The sequence below is a fragment of the Emys orbicularis genome, chromosome 5 (genome assembly GCF_028017835.1).
Source record: "Emys orbicularis isolate rEmyOrb1 chromosome 5, rEmyOrb1.hap1, whole genome shotgun sequence".
Taxonomy (NCBI): domain Eukaryota; kingdom Metazoa; phylum Chordata; order Testudines; family Emydidae; genus Emys; species Emys orbicularis.
Genome location: NC_088687.1, coordinates 84172033 through 84191758, shown reverse-complemented (window position 1 = coordinate 84191758; position 19726 = coordinate 84172033). Strand labels below are relative to the sequence as shown.

At 37.9% G+C, this 19726-nt stretch overlaps 1 protein-coding gene across 7 annotated transcripts in view; it reads left to right on the top strand.

The window, feature by feature from the left end:
* SORBS2 (sorbin and SH3 domain containing 2) overlaps positions 1-19726 on the top strand; it is a 119458-nt gene that overhangs the window by 42391 nt on the left and 57341 nt on the right. For 2 of the 7 annotated variants that reach the window (XM_065404610.1, XM_065404613.1), the window contains 5 exons: positions 329-504; positions 7086-7152; positions 8312-8356; positions 9596-9782; positions 16041-16155. In XM_065404610.1, the coding sequence (XP_065260682.1) occupies positions 329-504; positions 7086-7152; positions 8312-8356; positions 9596-9782; positions 16041-16155 (590 nt within the window). Of the gene's footprint in view, positions 1-328; positions 505-1259; positions 1284-7085; positions 7153-8311; positions 8357-9595; positions 9783-16040; positions 16156-19726 lie in introns of those variants that run through there. The other 5 variants (XM_065404612.1, XM_065404608.1, XM_065404611.1 and 2 more) reach the window with 3 other exon arrangements.

Sequence of the window (19726 nt, the reverse complement as noted above, 5' to 3'; positions counted from 1 at the left end):
AGCAGAAAAGCAAATTTTGTTTTCAAATGTTGTACTTTTTCTTTTCTTTTTTTTAATCTCTCTTAACCTGAGAGATTTTGAGCTCAGCACAGAGGTTAATAAAATAATCCACATATGTGTAACTCCTTGAGTAGAAGGTTTTGCAGTGGAAATCCTACTAAACCCAGCTGCTCAGGCTAACGTGTAGTCTTATCAGGTATTCTGTATGGATGTGATTATCAAATTTCCTTTAATGTTTGTACAGCACTTTGGAAATGTAAAGTGTGCTATAAGTGCTAAGTATGATTATTCTATCGTTATACAACATTCTGTCGCATTATCTTTACAGACTCCACAGAGACATACTCACAGTATGGTCAGTCTGTTGGCAGCAGCACCACTCCCAGTACAATACCAATCTGTAGATCTTCAGAGGAAGAGAAGAAAGTCACAGTCATTAGAGCACCACATTATGCAGGGATTGGCCCGGTAGATGAATCTGGAATCCCAACAGCAATTAGAACGGTAGGAAATGCCAGGGAGTGTGTGTTTGTGTGTGTGTAAGAGAGAGAGAGTAACAGAGAGAGAACTCAGACAATGAATTGATTGTTGGTAATGGGTTTTTCACATTCTTCTAGTCTTATATAATGTGGAATAGAGCATGTGTAATCAGAGGGCTCATGAATATAATACTGTGTGTTGCAGGAAGCATAACTGGGCAACCCCATAGTTCTAGTTTTAATTATAAATAGTCAGAACTGCAGTTTTTGTTCTTGTTTCTATTATTTTCCCTGCCCTTTGTGGTGTTATGCTGTAATTTCATTTACTGTCTGTCTTGTCTTTCTAAACCTGCAAAGTTTGCTAATTTTTCCCATTAGCAAATAAACCTCAGGTGCCTATTTTTTTCCCATGGCTACTGTATTGAAATTAACATACTTGTTCCAATAATAACCCGTTTGACTGCTATCCCAATGAAATGCATCATGGACCGACCATGCTTTTTCATGATGTTTAAATGAGCAGCATGGAAACCCTCTCGTTGTGATTAGTCCAGTTTTGATGACTTGCCACTAGTCACTGCTTGAGCAGTCCCAGGATGTCAGACTGAAGGGGTTTGTTTTTACTATGCTGAAGCATTCTTTCCACGCTGCTGTCAGGGCAGCCCCTTCTGGCTGGTCCAGACAGTAGCAGTGAGTCTACGAAGGAGCAGCTCACTGGCCTTCCTGGCTGGAGGAGAGGTGTTGTGCTAGACGGAGAGAGTAAGAAGAGTGGGAGCCAGGATGAAAGCGGCAGAGCCCTTGCAGGTGAAATCTTTGTGAGGTGCAAGGATGTAGCAGCTGTTGGGTATACTTTGCCTGCCAACACCGACATATGGGGTTGTGTAATTGCCAAGAGCTGCTTCACTGGATTGAAAAATTAGGGGGAAAACAGGAATTGATGGAGAAAAGCAATAGGAAAGATTTCAGAATAAGTGGTAAGACTGGGATATTTTGAGTAAGGTGGGGGGAGGAAACTCTAGCATTTCTTGCTTTCCTTTCCTTTGATTTCGGCATATACAAATGATACAATAGAAAGCTTTTAAAAAATGAGTAACTCGCATTAGAACTAAGCTATAGCTTCCCATTCCTGCTAAGCAGACAGCCCTGCCTTTTGTGTAGGAAGTTATTGTTTTATTGTGCTTTTTTAAGAATAGCAGATTGATTTCGTAGGGTGGATATTAGTTATATAAGAGTATAACAGAAATCCCCCAAGTGTATTTAATGTGGCTGGCAAGCTGCCAACAGTGTATTTAACTTCCAGATCTGATAGTCTCTTAAGATTTTCTCTGAAACTCATGTATGCCATTTGGTTTTTGTTTTTTCCAGTTTGGGATTGCTTTCTTTTCAGCTCTGTGCTGCTGCATCAAAACCTTATGCAGCTTGTAATATTACTGTTATGTAAATGAGTCTCATGACCAGAGTGAGTTAAAAGTTATGGTCTGCTAGGAATATACCATGTAAGTAAGAGAGAGTGAGTGTGTGTGTTGCCACTTCCCTCACACCCCACTGGAAATGAGATTCAGTTCTCAAGGTACTGATCTGAGCATACACTTTAAACAGAGTGAGGCTGATGTGTAGATCTGAGCATATCCCAGCAGTGAGAGACTGAAGGTGGTGGTGTTGTCAGCAAACATGCTGCACCATCCCATCCCTCAGAAATGTAGCACCATCCAGGAACATACAGAAGTGCCACAGCAGCGTTTTCAGTGAACAAGGGAAAATAGGAGAGTAGCAGTTGCTCTGTTTTTCAAGGGTCATTGGGCACCCAAATATCCAGCTCACCCTTCAGTCTTCTGTTGGAGGGACCTGAGTGTTTCAGTTCAGCTCATCTCAGCAATACAATGAAAGTTTCCAAGTTTCTTGTACAGATTAAAAAGACAGCTGCCTGCAGAGTGCAGAAAACGTGAGTTCCAGTGTAGTAGAGAACATTAAAAAGGTCTGCCCCAAGCCACAGATGGCTCATCACGCTGACATGTTTTAATGCATGTCTGTATCTGTTTCCATAGCTAACAGTACACAAGGGAGTTATGTGACTAGCCTTGCATCCATCCGTCTTTGACTTCCTTAACCCTACGGTTAGAAGTTGTCCAATAAAAGATATTATCTCACCCACCTTATCTCTCTAAGCCTGTGGATCAGGTATCCATTTTGTAGCTGGGTGAACCTGAGGTAGTCTTTCAGTGTGAGTTTGAACCCAGAATCTCCAGGATTGTAATCAAGCACCTTGACCACTCAGCCACTGCACCTCATTGTAAATAACATAACTATTGCATATTGAGACACTGTGCTGCACAAAGAGAGGCTTTCAAATGAGAGTTTAGAAACCAACTTTTTTTGCAGCATGTAACTCTGATGATCTCCTCCCGTTTTCCTTTACGCTCCCAGTCCTCAAAGCTCAGTGCTGTCCTGCCAAGAAAGGCTGGCTGGAGCTGTCTTCAAAATCCATCCTTAACATTTCTCTCTCTCAAACTGGAAGCAGTCATTGAAAAGCTCTCCTTACTCCCAGCATCTGAGCTTGTTGCCTTGATAGTATTTCAGCCCCTGCCAAACCAGGAAGCACGGGAGTAAGCCAAAGTCTGGCACTCAGACCCTTGCAATACGACCAAACTACCAGCATAGCCCCAGGCATTTTGAAGTGCCAGGGCAGAAAAATTTGACTTTGGAAGTGAATGATCAAATTGTAACTCTCTCAGAAGAGTTTTCAGTCAAATTGTCAGCTGTGATTTTAATCCAGTTTTCAAATTTTCCAGCTAGTTTGGGAGCAAAATAGTATCTATACTATGTTATTGCTAAGCCTTTGAATCTTTACAAAGATGAGGAAAAACAAGATAGCTGTAAGAATCTAATCATGTATGTCCTCAAATTTGAGCATTAGCTATGTTGTTGGAGATCTGTTTCTTCAGCTTCTATAAAATACCAATATTTGGGAATAAGAATTCACAAACACAAAATGCAATTTTTCTGTGTCAGTAAGAAACAGAACTTTTAAATCAAGCGGTAAGTGAATTTAGGCTATTTTACTAAATACAGTAATAAATATTATATGTGCAGTATCAATTGTATCCACAAGCAGAAATTAAAGTGGTACTGTACTAGACATCGCTAGATTTAAATACCATTACTATGGCTCTAACCAAGAAAAAAGTCACTAACATGTAGTTTGACTGCATATTTTTTAACCACAGTATCCAAAATAATTGTTTCACAGTTAACTATCAAATTATTCTGAATACTAAAGAGGCCTTTCTTTTGTGTGTAAATAACAAAATACAGTCTGACCAGATTTCTTTTCCTTTCGCAATGATGTAACATTCCAGCTAGAACTGATTTCTTTTAATGGATTTTACCCACTGATAATTAGGAAACATTTTAACACAAAGCACTATTTAATTATGGGTTGCTTCATACGTGAAATAGAATGTAGGGCAAAATGAAAAAAACTCCACAGAGAATCATAGATGCCTGCTTTAATTGTGCACTGTCTGATGGATTGTTACAACACTGAAAATGATTATAGAGTCTCTCAAGTACTACTTGCAGATTTTTCTTTTCTCTTTTACTATCTTTTCCCTGATTATTCATTCAAATATAATAACTTGTCTCACCATTTAATTGCAATAAATGTAGTCCACGTGAATCAGCATGGTATCTAAAATGACCAGATGCATGGGTGAACGTGGATAATTCCCAGTGTAATGGATGGCTTGTGGAGTTAGCTAATATAACTTGAAATACTATATTTTAAAAAACTGATTTATCCCTCCTCAACTCATTTAATATTGCCCAAAACACAGGGTCAGAGAATTGAAGGGCAAAACCTGCTCAAGTACACAAAAATATGTTTGGGAGAGGAGAACTGAAACTTAATGATATCATGCTTCTCTTCCCATCCCCTCCCCGCTCCGTTGGCCCCGTGAAAGCCTCTCCACATGTATTCTGCATGATTGGATTTCCATAGATTTGGAGGGGATGTGACTGTCAGCAAGGGAATTGGGCCTGGAGACATCTATGCACCTTCATTATCTGGCAAACTGTGAGGACATAACCATAAGGATTAATGTTGACACTTTTGCATTAATTCCCATAGATTTTCACCACCACCCATCCAAACTCAGTTGGAGGATCATTTCTGGCCCATCACAAGCAGGGAGACATTGGTAGCATGGATCCAATGGCTTCTTCATAAATCAAGCTCAAGCCCTCCCCAGAGTCTTGCAAGCACAGAGCTATAACCAACCCTTGGGAATTAATGTTAACAAGATCAGAATTACTCTCTGTGAGTTTGCAGATTGGGATTGGAGGGAGGATAATGCCACACCGAGCAGCTTTTCCTTGAGCATCTCCACTCCATGCAAACCAACCATCCCAAATCTCAGGTCAGATAAACTCCCTGCGCTCAGAGGTGGGGCAGAGGTTACTGCTGCTTAGGTTCAACTCCTTTCCCTCCAACAGATTTCTGGCCTTTTCAGTTGAGTGTTTGCTCTTTTCATCTCCAGGTCAAAAACAGGAGAGACTGATTTGGCCTATTGTATACAATGGTATTTTATGCCATAAATTAGCAATTTTGTGAGACCTAAGATTTTTTTCACAAAAAGTCTTGCAGACAAGTTTTTTGATAGGGAGCAGTTTCTGTCCAGTTACTTACAATGATAGCTCCTCAAAATGCAGTTTTAGGGGTTAACAAAATAGAAGAGTTAAATATAAGGTAATGACTGTAGCAAGGAGCATTTAAAACAACAAAAAAGTGCCTCTTTTAACATAGGTAAGCAAACTGCTCTTTAAAATATTTATTAGTGACTTAGAAAAGATGGTGAACAGTGAGGTGATAAATATTCAGATGTCCAAATTCTGTAGGTTAATTTGTACTAGAGAAGACTTTGGGGAACTTCAGCGGGTGAATGTGAATGGGCACCATGATAACAGATAAAATTCAACAATGGCAAATGCAAAGTAATGCGCATTGCAAGGTATATATTGAACTTTTTGTATATATTGTGAGGCTCTAAATTGATTATCACCACTCATCTAACAATGTGGGCTTCACTGCGGACATCTGAATAAAAAGCTCTGCTCACTGCTCAGCAATGGTCACCAAAAGCAAACAAAATGCTAGGATATAAAAAGAACAGGATAGAAAATACTCTTGAAAACATTATTTTGCTATTATATAAATCCGTGATCTCTCCTCACCTACAGTACTGTTTCAGTTCTGGTCATCCTATCTCAAAAAAGATATTGCAGAAATAGAAGGGGTTCAAAGATGGATGGTGAAAGTAGTTAGAGGCCTGGAGAAATTTCCATAAGAAAAAAGATTGAAAACATTGGGACTATTCAGTTTCCAAAGGAAATGTCACAGAGGTGTACCAAATAATGAGTGGTATTCAGAAGGTAAATTGAATGCTCCTGCTTATCCTTTCTCCTGATACAAGGACCAGGGGAAATTCAATCAAATTAAAAGGCAACAGATGTAAAACTGATAAAAGGAAATAATTATGCATTATGTAAAAATAGTAACATATGGAACTCATTGCCACAAGATGTCATGAAGGTCAAATTCCTAGTAGCATTAAAAAAAGACGTTTATACAGGTAATGAAAATTTCCACAGCTGCATTCAGTAGCAATTTTATTTTAAGATAATTTCGTGTTCACCACTAACTGCCTGGAGTTAGGAAGAAATGTTTCCTGTGGGCTGGTAATTGCCTACTTTTAGGTTTCTTATACTTTCCTATAAATAGGGCCCTAACAAATTCACTGTCCATTTTGGTTAATTTTGTGGTCATAGGATTTTTAAAATTGTAAATTTCATTATTTCATATATTTAAATCTGAAATTTCACAATTTTGTAACTGTAGGGGTCCTGACCCAAAAGGGGTTGGGGGGGGGGGTTTACAAGGTTATTGTAGGGGGGTCGCGATATTGCCACCTTTACTTCTGTGATGCTAGCGGTGGCTCCACTGCCTGGGCGCGTGGCCAGCAGCCGTCACTCTCTGGCCACCCAGCTCTAAAGGCAGCGCAGAAGGGTGACAATGTTGCGACACCCCTACAAAAACCTCGCAGCCCCTCTGTGGTCCTGTTTTGGGTCAGGACCCCCACTTTGAGAAACACTGGTGAAATCTCTATAGTATAGGGCAGATGTTCACAAAAGACCAGATTTCACGGTCCGTGATGCGTTTTTCATGGCTGTGAATTTGGTAGGGTCTTACCTATAAAAGCATCTGGTACTGGCCACTGTCAGAGGCAGGGCATTAAATAGATTGACCACTGATCTGGTATGGCAATTCCTATATTCTTAAATACTGTCTTTGTATCCAAGAGCAGATTCCAAACTCTGAAAGATATTTAGGGCTGAGTCAAAGATTCATAGGAAACCGTGCAGCTGTACAGTGAATGAGAAAGAGTGTGTGTGGGAGGGATCAATAAGGGACTGACCACAATGGGCCAAATTCATCCCTACGGAATCTCTTTACAAGTCAGTGGAATTACAGCAGGGATGAATTTGATCTAACATGTCACCACTGACCTTTTTGTTTCTTTAGCTAATTGTTGTAAACTGTATTTTATTCAGACAGTTGACCGGCCAAAGGATTGGTATAAGACAATGTTCAAGCAAATCCATATGGTTCACAAGCCTGGTAAGTATACATTTTTCTATTTGTTACATAACTCTTAGTGGCATTAAGAAATGCACTTTCCCTGCATTCTGGTGGCTTGCTCGCTGATCATAACAAAGCTTATGATCACTGAGTTGTAGATACTGAATAGAGCCCAATGGGAATTTCTCCAAGCTAAGTCGGTGTGATAAATGTTATTACAGCAGAAGTGTTTTTCCAGCAAAAGGCTACGTATTTTTCTGATGGACTTATTTTTATTACTAACAAAAAATAAAGGAGAAAAGCCTATCTGATCATGTACAGCACAAGAGGTCAGTGAGATGTTCTGAGTAGCAAGGAACTTTGCCTGTACTCATCTTCAGTCTGAGTGACCAGGACTTGGCTGGGTGCAGGGTGGTCATTGCTACCTTCTATTACAGAGCCCCTGTGCGCTAGGTCAGTGAAGCCTACTGAATGAGAAAATACGCTGCCCCTACTTATTTTCCTCTCTCTTCCTGTTAATTTGTAAATAAATTATTTTTTGAAGAAAAGGATCCTCTGACATATTATTAGTCTTATTAATAATAATATTTTTGCGTATTCTCCCTTTCATCCAAGGATGTCAAGGCACTTTACAACAATAATTATGCTTCATTATACCTCAGTGAGGGAGGGAGTTGATATTATTCCAATTTTACTGATGGGGAAATTGATGTAGCTAGGTTGATTTGCTTATGGTCATACACGACATCAATGGCAGAATCAAGAATGGAAAAACACCAAAATGATGTCTGCCAGTCCCCTGCTCTAGCCACTGGACAACATTACTAGATGTAAGAAGTTGCTTTTCATAGTAGGAATGATACGTTACTGTCCTCTAATAAGGGGAAACAGACAGGAGAGGAAACAGCTGGGAGGAGATGAGGGTTGAATAGAAAAGAATGAGTATAACTCACAATTTGGGGTGAACCAGTAACTCTGCAATCTGGGTGTCATGGCAATAATATGCCATTCAGAATAGGTTGATAAAAATAGCCCATGATACGTGTAAAGGGCAAAGACAGACTCCAGAAAACATGAACACGAGGGCTGAGAGCTGATAGTCTACTAATCTTCTGTTTGTATTTGCAAAGACAAAGCTGCTTGTTATGAAATACTGACAGCTAGTGCACTACTGTAACATATATATTTCTCTTTATAGATGACGGCACAGACATGTATAATGCTGCATATGCATATAATGCTGGTAGGAGTTATTCCTTCACTTCCAATGAATCTTTTCTTAGTGTCAGCGAGCAACAATGGTAGCTAACCACTCAGGCCTGCTCTTATTAAGTTTGTCATCATTGTCATCAAATGTCATTATTCTTTTTGATCTCTGTTTGTGTCTTTGTTCACCAAATGTGGCAAAGCCTCATTTTGGTTTATTTCTTACTACAGAATTAATCAGACATGTACTGCAGATGTGGCCCTCTCAGTGCAGATGGGATATACTGTAATGTTGTAATCTCTGACTAAATTATATTTATTTTCACTAATGATAGTGTATAGTTTGACTCTTGAATATTAAACTAAAGAGTAAAGTGCAGTATGAAAGTGTTAAGTGTAATTACATATACAGGTGAAGATAAGCATTGTGCAGTTTGTTGTATACAACTGCCATATTTTTAGATTATACTACATTAAGAAAACCTAGTTATGATGCTTCTATTTTGTGATCTTGTTAATTTTTTATACTGAATTGACATTTAGCACTAAAAAAGTAAAATATTATTCCTATAACAGATATATAAATTTCAAATCTTTCAGAAGAAAGAAATCATACTGCAGTGATATGTTACTAGAACAAAAACTCCTTATCATGTGAATGAAATGTACAATACAAAGTATTGTGTGTTATGCAAAAAGCACTTTTAAGAGTTCTTTAATTTAAATTTTCATATTGCTTTCAATGGGGCTCCCATGCTGATATTTTGTGTGTTATCAAGAACATGTGTGTATATCCAAGATTCATGACCCAAATGGACTCTTGAGAGCTTAGTCAAGAAATTTGTATGGGTAAATATCCACAAATCTAATTACGTAGAGATGCTCTTACATACAAACCCAAAGAACATTCATTAAAAAGAATGAAAAAGGTGTATCTATTTCTTTTTCCTTCTCAGCCTATGACACCAATAACAGCTGAGGGCAGGACAGTTCTGGGGGACTAATAAGAGGTTGCAGTTAATTGCCATGAGCTGCACCTCAGACATTATCTCCCCCCAGCTTGTGATTAATTCCCATGGAATGTCCTGAGCCTTTGTGGGTGGGGCAGGGAAGAGGGGCCATATATAGATCTATAATAATTATTTGAAAATTCACACAATACTCACCAATGTGTTTCTAAAACTTACAAGGTTTTGATGTCCCAGATTTGTTAAATGAATGTTTGGTATTTTACTGAGATGCATTTTGGTTGTTTCTGTGTTCTGTTTTACTTTAGGTAGTTACAGCCCATCCCTCCCCGCTCAGTCACACCCTGCTGCAAAGACACAGACATACAGACCATTGTCTAAAAGCATTTCTGACAATGGCACTGATGCCTTTAAGGTCTCTTCCCCGATACCTCCTCCACATGTACCACCTCCAGTCCCACCGCTTCGTCCAAGAGAGAGGTCTACACCCGAAAAGTAAGCAGATTTACTGGGAGGGGGAAACAGTCTATAGTAAATACAACATTACAATCAACTAATAAAAGTAATGGATGTAGAAGTAGCATGAGAGAGTTGGGTTTGTGATCACCAGGAGAACTGCATAGTGAATTGCCTGGCAGATGCGAAGGTTGCGGTCCTTTTGAGACATATAGAAAGATTTATATGTAGTGCCGGGTAGGTGCTGGTGGTCGTGGTACATGTAGGTACTAATGACATAGGAAAAGGAGGATAGAGGTCCTGGAAGCCAAGTTTAGTCTACTAGGTAAGAGATTAAAGTCCAGGACCTCCATGGTAGCATTCTCTGAAACGTTTCCAGTTCCACCCGCAGGGCCAGTTAGACAGGCAGAAGAACTGTGGGGTGTCAATATGTGGATGAGATGATGGTGTTTGGAGGAGGGATTTGGGTTTATTAGGAACTGTGGAACCTTTTTGGAAAGGAGCAGCCTGTACAGGAAGGATGGGCTCCACCTAAACCAAAATAGAACCAGATTACTGGCATGTAAAATTAAAAAGGTTGTAGATGGCTGGGAGAAAGCTGACCGGTGCGGAGGATCACATGAATCAGACAGACACACTCTTAGGAAGGGATTTATTAAAGGGCATATTCTGTATCCTAGTAAAGAGGACTGGATAGAAGTTGATAAAGTACAGGCGGGAATTGAAGAGAAATAGTCAAATGAAAAAGAGTCCCATTCAATTACATCGCATGAAGGGAGATGACTAAATATTGCCAATTTTTATATTCCCACACTTAAGCCACTCTTTTTAGGTGACAAATCTAAGGAACTTGAGGTGTCAAGAGAAGAGGTTTTGGAAAAAATTGATAAATTAAACAGTAATAAGTCACCAGTCCAGATGTTAGTCACCCAAGAGTTCTGAAGGAAATCAAATATGAAATTGCAGAACTGCTAACTGTGGTAGTTTACTTATTGCCTCTGTACCAGATGACTAGAGGATAGCTAATGTAACGCCAGTTTTTAAAAAAGACTCTAGAGGTGTCAAAGTTTGCAGATGATACAAAATAAATGTATATAGTTAAGTCCAAAGCTGACTGTGAAGAGTTAGAAAGGGATCTCAAAACTAGGTGACTGGGCAAAAATATTGCAGATGAAATTCAGTGTTGATAAATGCAAAGTAATGCATATTGGAAAACATAATCCCAACTATACATACAAAATGATGGGGTCTAAATTAGCTGTTATCACTCAGGAAAGAGATCTTGGATTCATTGTGGATAGTTCTCTGAAAACTTCTGCTCAATGTGCAGCGGCAGTCAAAAAAGCTAACAATGTTAGGAACCATTAGGAAAGGGATAGATAATATCATAATGTCACTATAAATCCATGGTACGCCCACACCTTTAATACAGTTTGCAGATCTGGTTGCCCTATCTCAAAAAAGATGTATTAGAATTGAAAAAAGTAAAGAGAAGGTCAACAAAAATTATTAGGGGTATGGAACTGTTTTCATATGAGGAGAGATTAAATGACTAGAACTGTTCATCTTAGAAAAGAGATAACTAAGGAGGTATATGATAGCGGTCTATGAAATTGTTAATGATATTAAAAAATTGAATAAGGAAGTGTTATTTACCCCTTCACACAACACAAGAACCAGGGGTCACCCGATGAAATTAATGGGCAGTAGCTTTAAAACAAACATAAGGAAGTATTTCTTCACACAACTCCCAGTCAACCTGTGGAACTTGTTGCCAGGGGATGTTGTGAAGGCCAAAACTATAACAGGGTTCAAAAAAGAATTAGATACATTCATGGAGGATAGATCCATCAGTGGCTATTAGCCATGATGATCATGGACACAGCCCCATGCTCTAAACGTCTGACTGCCAAAAGCTGGGACTGGACAACAGGACATAGATCATTTGATAAACTGCTGTTTTCTGTTCATTCCCTGTGAAGCACCTGGCATTGGCCACTGTCGGAAGACAGTCACTGGACTAGATGGACCATTGGTCTGACCCAGTATGGCCATTCTTATGTTCTTATGAAAACAAGGCCATGACTCAGTGGGGCATTCAGATATTAAATGATGTTATTGCTTCAGTGTGGGCACTGTGCTTGATGCTGTCTTGTCTGGCACTGGTACTTAAGCAGCCTAGGAAGTCTCATGCCAATAATACCTTATAAAGCATATTGAACATCCACTCTTTTCCATGGGACTATCCTGCCTCCTGTATTTCAGAATGATCCAGACTGCAATGACCATTTCGCACTATGACTTTGTGCTAATGCATAAAAGTAGTTTTGAGACCTTGGGTACATCTGCACTCCAAAAAATCACCAGTGGTGGCAAGTCTAAGAGCCTGGCTCTACAGACTCTGGCTCACCAGGCTCACACTGCAGCATTAAAAATAGCTGTGTAGATGTTCCCATTCAGGCTGGAGCTTGGGTTCTGAAATCAGGTGAAATGGGTGGTACTCAGAGCTCCAGCCCAAGCCCAAATGTCTACATGGCTATTTTTAAGCTCCATAGCACAAGCCGTGGGAACCCAAATCTGTAGACCCAAGCTCTGAGACTTGCTGCCGCAGGGTGTTTTTTTGTTTTTTTCTTCCCCGCGTAAACATACAGAAAGCCCTTTTATGAAGCTTCCTAGCAGAGAGCAGGATGTAAGTGATTTTGCAAATTGCAAGCAAAATTGTAACAGAGTACAGTAAGTGGACCAGCCCCATCTGAGATGTTTGTGTGGCACATCTTTAGAGACATGATGAGGAAAATTCCATATCCTCCTCCCACTTCCCTATTTCTTCTTTTGAAGTAGAAGAAGGGTTTCAGATTGAAGGGACTTGGGCATTTTCTCCCCATTTTCCTGCCTCTCTTGCTGCAGTAGCACAAATCCTAGTGTTGGAATTAATACTCAGCCCGCCAAGAGCTAAATCCTGTTAGTTCAGGAAAGAATCCCATATCCCTTTAGTCAAAGGAGATCAGATTAAATGAAAAGTGCTGTACTATTTATTGCAATTACAAGTTCCAGTGCTGGAGCAAACTTTTTATTTTCATACATGCAGACCCTAGAAATTTACAGGTAGTAGTTCAAAATCCAGTTTTACATTAACTATTTCTAAATATTAACAGCAATGCGTTTTAAGAAAACAAAATGGGCCAAATTCTGCTCCAAGTTATGGATGCAGCTTCCAGTATCTTGGAGGCACCATATAAATGAGAGCAGAATTTGGCCCATTCTGTCTTGTTGATAGCAGGAAATGTCTTTTATATCTATAAAAGGAAGGCTATGCAAAGAATAATAAACTTTATCAGACACTGAATTTGAAAAACAACAATCAAACAAAAAAATCCCTTAGTAATCTACAGAATGTATTGTAGGAAAAGAAAATTAGGAGCTTTTGAACATTCAACCAATTGATCCTATCATTGCAGCTTTTCAAAATATCTGTATATAAATTCATTCCAAAAGATAACTAATTTGTTTTTCTCTACTATCAATGTGAGCAAGGAGTGGAATGTAATATATTTTAATCTCATAATATTCTAATATTCTAAGATCATATAATAATGATTCTAACAGCTCGACTCAGGACTAAGCACTTGAACCCAAGTTTAATTGGTTTGGTTTCACTTTTAAGAAATGTCTTATATCAGGTGAAAATAAATTACTTTTGCATTCCTGTCTGTCTTCTGTACCTTAGGGCCTTAGTTTTTCCCAGAACAAAAACATTGTTTAAGCGTGATGGCTGTTGCCATGGTCTGGTTGGCCAGGGCAGGATAAGGACCTATACTAGTGATTACAGTGTAAGCTTTTGTTAGCATGCCATACAGAAATGTAGAACAGCTTACCTCTACCCAAATTCTGGAGTTGTGGTGATAGTCCTGCCATCTGGCCAGATAGAGTGAAGATCCTTTTAGGAGCCAGGAACCAAGGTCTCTTGCAATTCATTCTGCCTGGAGGAAACCATTCCAGCCATTAATTTGGATATGTCACCTCTCTATTTTAATCTGCTGGATGGCGAGACTGACTGAAGAAATCCAAGTTCTCCAGATTGGGGAATTCTGAAGTCTTTAGTTTTGTGTACTCATGACCGCTGTAATGCCCAGTCAGCCATGGCACCAGCATTAAAAGAGTGAGTCTTTCTTGCGACTAGGAGATTTTCAATTGTCTATGAAACCAAAGCATTTAAACCCTCACCTAAGAAGGTTTAGGGTCCATATGCATCACATCTTTGGAGTTGGGAGGCAAGATATGGTATGCTTCACATTATCAGGCAGACCCAAGAAGTCACAGCACATAAGGGATTAGGGCTAAAAATTGTAAATGAAGTAAAATGAGTATGAATCTAAATTTTAATGACAACTTTTTGTCTTTAAAATTAAATTCTCTGAGTTATTTTGAATAAAATGCAGCCTATACCGAACAGTTCCATATTCTCATTCATTCTTGGGAGGCATAATTTCAATTTTCTGCTCTGAAACCATAATTTCTTCCCAGCTAAAATATAAAGTAAGTGAACAAAATGGTTTTACTTTGCTTGAAAAGTACAGCAACCCAACAGCAGAGATATCTGTATCCCAGCACTTGCTCCTACAAACATACCTGTGCTGTGCACTTTCAACAGAAAAGCTACTGTATAGATTTTTTTTTTTAAGCACATGATAAAACATGACGTGTGCTTTGCTTAATGTCAGGTCACTTCAAGCTATGTCACATCATATGATGTAACATAGGCTGACATAACTTACCAGGATTTGCTAGCTCTTACTGTGAACCCATGCAGCAATTACCAGCGACTCTCCCCCATGAGTTACTGGTGGGCCATTTGCCACACTTCTAATTAAAAAGACATGTAGGCTGCAGTCATCCTAAATACACTGAGGCTAGTGATGGCAAAAACTGAAATGAAAGTTCCTGCCATTATAACAACTAGGTGACAACCACAAATGAAATGTAGTCCAAATAAGTACTGAGATATTATGGTGAGGGATGCAATATAAGAAACTAATTAAAATAGAATACAAGTGATTTCTTTTAGTGGATAGCACCAACAAGCTGCTAGGCAATTTATAGTGATGAAGATAATGGATGAAGTCTTGGTTCTGTTGAAGTCAACTGCCATTGAATAAGTAGGACCAGAATTGCACTCAAGGTGCCTGACCTGAAGAGCTTATAAAGATTAACTGAAATGATCATTTATTTGATTAAGCAAACTTCCAGTTGAACAGTGTATCTGAACACAAACAAGTGAGAAGAATACAGCTACAGGTCAGCATACAGAGCATCCATTATACTATTTTCTTTAAATATTGTTCCTGAAGTTATCAAGCATGAAACATTTTGCTAACTATATAATTTAATCAGTATGTATTTATGAAAGCTTTGTCCAGTGTGACTAAAGCATTTAGCATTTACCTACACAATTAAAGTTTCTTTAAGTTTTACTGGATTTGTATGTATGATCAAATAAATGCTTCTGATGGTCACCAGCATTTTAACCACGTGTCATCTCAACCTGCTCAGAGCTAGTACACCCAATACAGTGGTAAAAATACTGGTTGTACCCTGTCTACGTTACCACTCCCACCATTGCTATGACATATGGAACAGCAGCAGTGGGAAATGTATATCAATAATTGATATCAATATCTATAATATATTGTGAGGAGATTTAGTCATGTTTGCTACTTTTAATGTACATTTCAAATGCATAAAAACCTCTCTATATAAATTTCAGATTTACTGTGGAACAAACATTACACTAGCATCCCCACTATTGCTATCACCAGTAAAACTGCACCAGTGTTAGCAATAGTAGGAAAGAAAAAGGCTAGTGTAGACACAGGCATAGATACATGGAGTAAATTAAGGGGGATAAGCTTTGCTTAATTTATAATTCCTTCCTTTTGAGGGTTATGTCTCTGTCTTAATATTCTATTCATGCATTTTGGGCCAAATCCTGTTCACTTTCCTCTTGTGAATAGCCCCTTGAAGTCAGTGGACTAACTGTGTGAGTGAGACAAGAAGGATTTTATCTCTAGTATGTACTAAAAATGTAGAATAAAATCAACATCCAGTAGACTAAAATCTGCATGTTTTCTACTGTTGTGTAACCTGGTGAGGTTGGTTGTAACTTTCATGATTGAGGTTGGGAAGAGAGAGCAAATTGTATGGTGCAGTGTAACTCCTGACATATGTAGGTGCCTTTTACAGAGCTGCAGTGTTGATGGAAAAGACAATCTCGCTCAACTGTTTATATTTGTTATTTAGAAATGACTGGGATCCTCCTGACAGAAAAGTAGATACCCGCAAATTCCGTTCTGAACCAAGAAGTATTTTTGAATACGAGCCGGGGAAATCATCAATTCTTGAACATGAAAGACCGGTAAGAGGTGTATTTGAAACATTTTCCCACAACAAAAGGCTTAGTGGGAGTTAAATTTTTGCTTATTATTTTAACTGCAAATTATAACTAGTTAGTATTGAATATCCATTTTTGTATTTGGAGTTTGGTCAGCTCACATGGTAAATTCTGCCTTGATCCTCCTGGATGGTTGTGTAGATAATTTGGGATTGGCTTGATTTACTTGTTCAATTTAGCTTTTTTGGCATTAGAAAGAAGTCAAAGAATCACTGTGAGAAATTAAACTCCTTTTAGATTTCACATGTTAGATGTAAGTTCATGGAAACTACTTGTTGCAATTTGAATGCATATCCAGCAGTCAGTTTGTCACCTGTTTACAATAATTTTATCAACACATATGATTAACATAGGAGTTATGCACATGGCTGTGGTGGTATGTCACTAGATAGTCCAGAAAAAAAAATCCTACAGTGTGTTTTCTGGATATGTGCCTAATGGTATCATCTCAAGAACATTGGTTGCCTGTACACTAACCTGTGACTAAAAAAAATGTATTGCTGTTTTCTGAGCCATATGTCTGTAGTTGTGATATTCCTCACAAGCATGTCTAATAAGGCTGAAATCTAATGCTTGCAAAATTATCACTAATCTAAGTTTCCATTCACTGAAAAGGCATATGCAACCAGCTCTTCTACTGTACCCTGGTAGTGTTCCAATACCCCATCATTTATGGAGCTTGATGCATATCATGTTATCTTTTTTCCACGAGATGGAATGGTTGATGGAGTCATGTTTAAAGGGGGAATTTATGTAAATATTATACATAATATTATAATATTAGTATTACAATATTATATCAGTATTATATTAGTATTATTATACATAAATTCAGAGGGCTTATTTTATTAATCTAAAAATAAATAAATGTATTGCATGCATGGATTGTGGCATATATAGTATGTCAATAGTATGTTAAATAATTGCACTGATGGCTCTGTTTCATCATATTTTTCTATGCTTTATGTAATAATGTGGGTCCGGTTACCTAGCTTCTATAGCAAACTGTGTGATTCTATGAAATAGGGCTCTTACAGAACTGGGACTTTCTTTCAAAGGGAAATTTCACTTTTCAGCACAGGCCATTTAAACTGACTGAACTAATTAATAGTGCTAATGATTTACCAAAATCTCCCTGACTTATGAGAGTTGGTAGTTTATTGTCAAGCTGAATTTACAAACAGTTCTGTGAAAAAGTAATTATATTTTTGCTGAGTGATTTTTCTATCACAGTGGCCATATTACAGATAGGGCCATTTACTAACCTTTTCAATTGCAAACAATCTTCAGCAAGTGAGAGGTGGGAGGCTGAAGGTAAAAATTGGCTTTTTGAAAATTACAGAGCTATTTCATGTGAGGACACACATCTCTAATAAATTTTGACTTTGTGATATGAAAAATAAACAACATGAGTAATTTCATACTGGACCTGCAATGCTGAGGAATGTGAATATAATTTTTCAACTTTAATAAAGAGATAAGATGAAATAAGTTGTAATTTTTTTGCTAAAAATATTTGAACATTGCTGGAAATTTCTTAAGCAAATAAAATAAGCTTTTCCAGTAGAAAAGCTTTCTTGTTTTCTGATTGGATGGGGAGGACTTGGGGCCTAATCCTGCAACCTTTTCTTCCACAAGTAATCCTTACTCACTGATACAGACACTTTGCAGTCAGTGAACTACTCCAAAAGGTTGCAAGATCAGACATGGCTGATGTAGTTACAGGCAATCATCTCTTTGCACAGCAAGTGTTCTCAAAGTGTGAAAGTGGAACTACAGTATTAATAAATTCAGGGGAGGGGAACGTTTCAATGCTATGTATTTCAATTTTCAAAATGGTAATGAGGAATTTATGCAAAATACAGTGTGCTGTCCCTAAGATGGCTTCCTTTTGAGCAGTTTCTAAATCCATTAACACAGTGCTAAGCTATCAGCATAACATCAGTTTAGAAATTTCCAGAGAGTAACTGCTATTGTTTATAAAAGTTAAGTTACATGAAGTAATATATTGCTTTTCTGGCAGAATTACAATATTAATGGACGAAGGAAAGGCAGTATGCAATAATTAAATCTAAATATATTGTATAAAGCATTGTATACTGTATTCATTAAATCTTACATGGCAAATTCAATTGAAAACTGGCTAAAAGACTAGACAAAGGAAAATGATACATGGCAGTGTATCAAGTTAAGAAAGAGTAGAACAGTCTGCTAAAATCTATGTTAGGTTCAGTATTATTCAACATCTTCCTCAGTGATCTAGAAGAGGAAGTGAACAGAATGCTAGTGAAATTCTCAGATGATACTAAATTGTGACCATTCCAAAGAGACCTAGAGAGATTAGAAACATAAGAAGAAAATAACAAAATGAGATTCATCTTGGAAAAATGCAAACTAATATGTCTGCAGATAAATAATTCAAAAGCAATGTACTGAATGGTAGGGAGCAGCCTGGGAAACAGGAATGCTGAAAAAGATTTATGAGTGATAGATTGCAAAATCATGACTGATTTGCTATGTGCTATGGATACAAAAAAAGCCAATGCAATTTAAGGTTGCAGCATCATGTGTGCAGCAGCCTCACGTCACCAAGGAGGGAGGTAATAGGTCCTTTCTGTGTGGCTCTAGTGTGACATACCTGGCATGTTGCTTTCAATTCTAGGCACATTAGAAGAAAGATATTGACAAAGCTGAGGGAGTCCAGAGAACAGCAACAAAAATGATCAGGGACTGGAGCGGATTGGCTTATGAGTAAAGATAAAATGACTGAATATGCATAACTTGGTAAGAGACTATTGAGGAGGTCTACCAATATTGAAGAGTATAAACCATGAGGAGGAAGAGGAATTATTTAGGATGCTGCTTTGGAGAGTATAACTAGGAGCAACAGAATGAAATTAAGAAAAATAAAATTTAGACTGAATTTTAGGAAAAGCATCTTGACAGTGAGATGTATTAGGCTGTGGAATAGTCTTCCAGCAGAGGCAGTTCGGCTAAATATCAGGTAAGGTAGTATCTGATTCAGTAGCCTAATAAGTACGTAGAATTATCACTTATGAATTTAAAATAAGATAGTTACTATTTAATACTTTGGATTTATTTTACTCTTACAAACTTAAAATTTTGTCCTCTACCGAATTCATCCTTTTGCATTTGGCAAATATATTTCCCCAGGTTTCTAATGGAACTAAAGATGATGTTCTTTGCTTATTTGTACACCAGCATCACTGATGGTATGCCAGTTCTAAGAAAATTGTATTAGTCTACATCTGCAATAAAGCCAACAAAGAAAGTTTTTGGTGGTCCTACAAAAAAGATGCTTATAAAAAAAAATTGTGACAAGTGGTAGATTTTTAGTAGGTATTTAATGCACATTATATAAGGGCAATCAACACCAAAGTTTGATAATTTCACGTTATATCAATTTCAGGTCTGAACTTTTTTACACTGGGCCTGATCTTGCAGTTGTTTTAAATGCAAAATTCACATTGACTTCATATGCAAGAGAACTAATTAATCTTAATAAGGGTAGAAA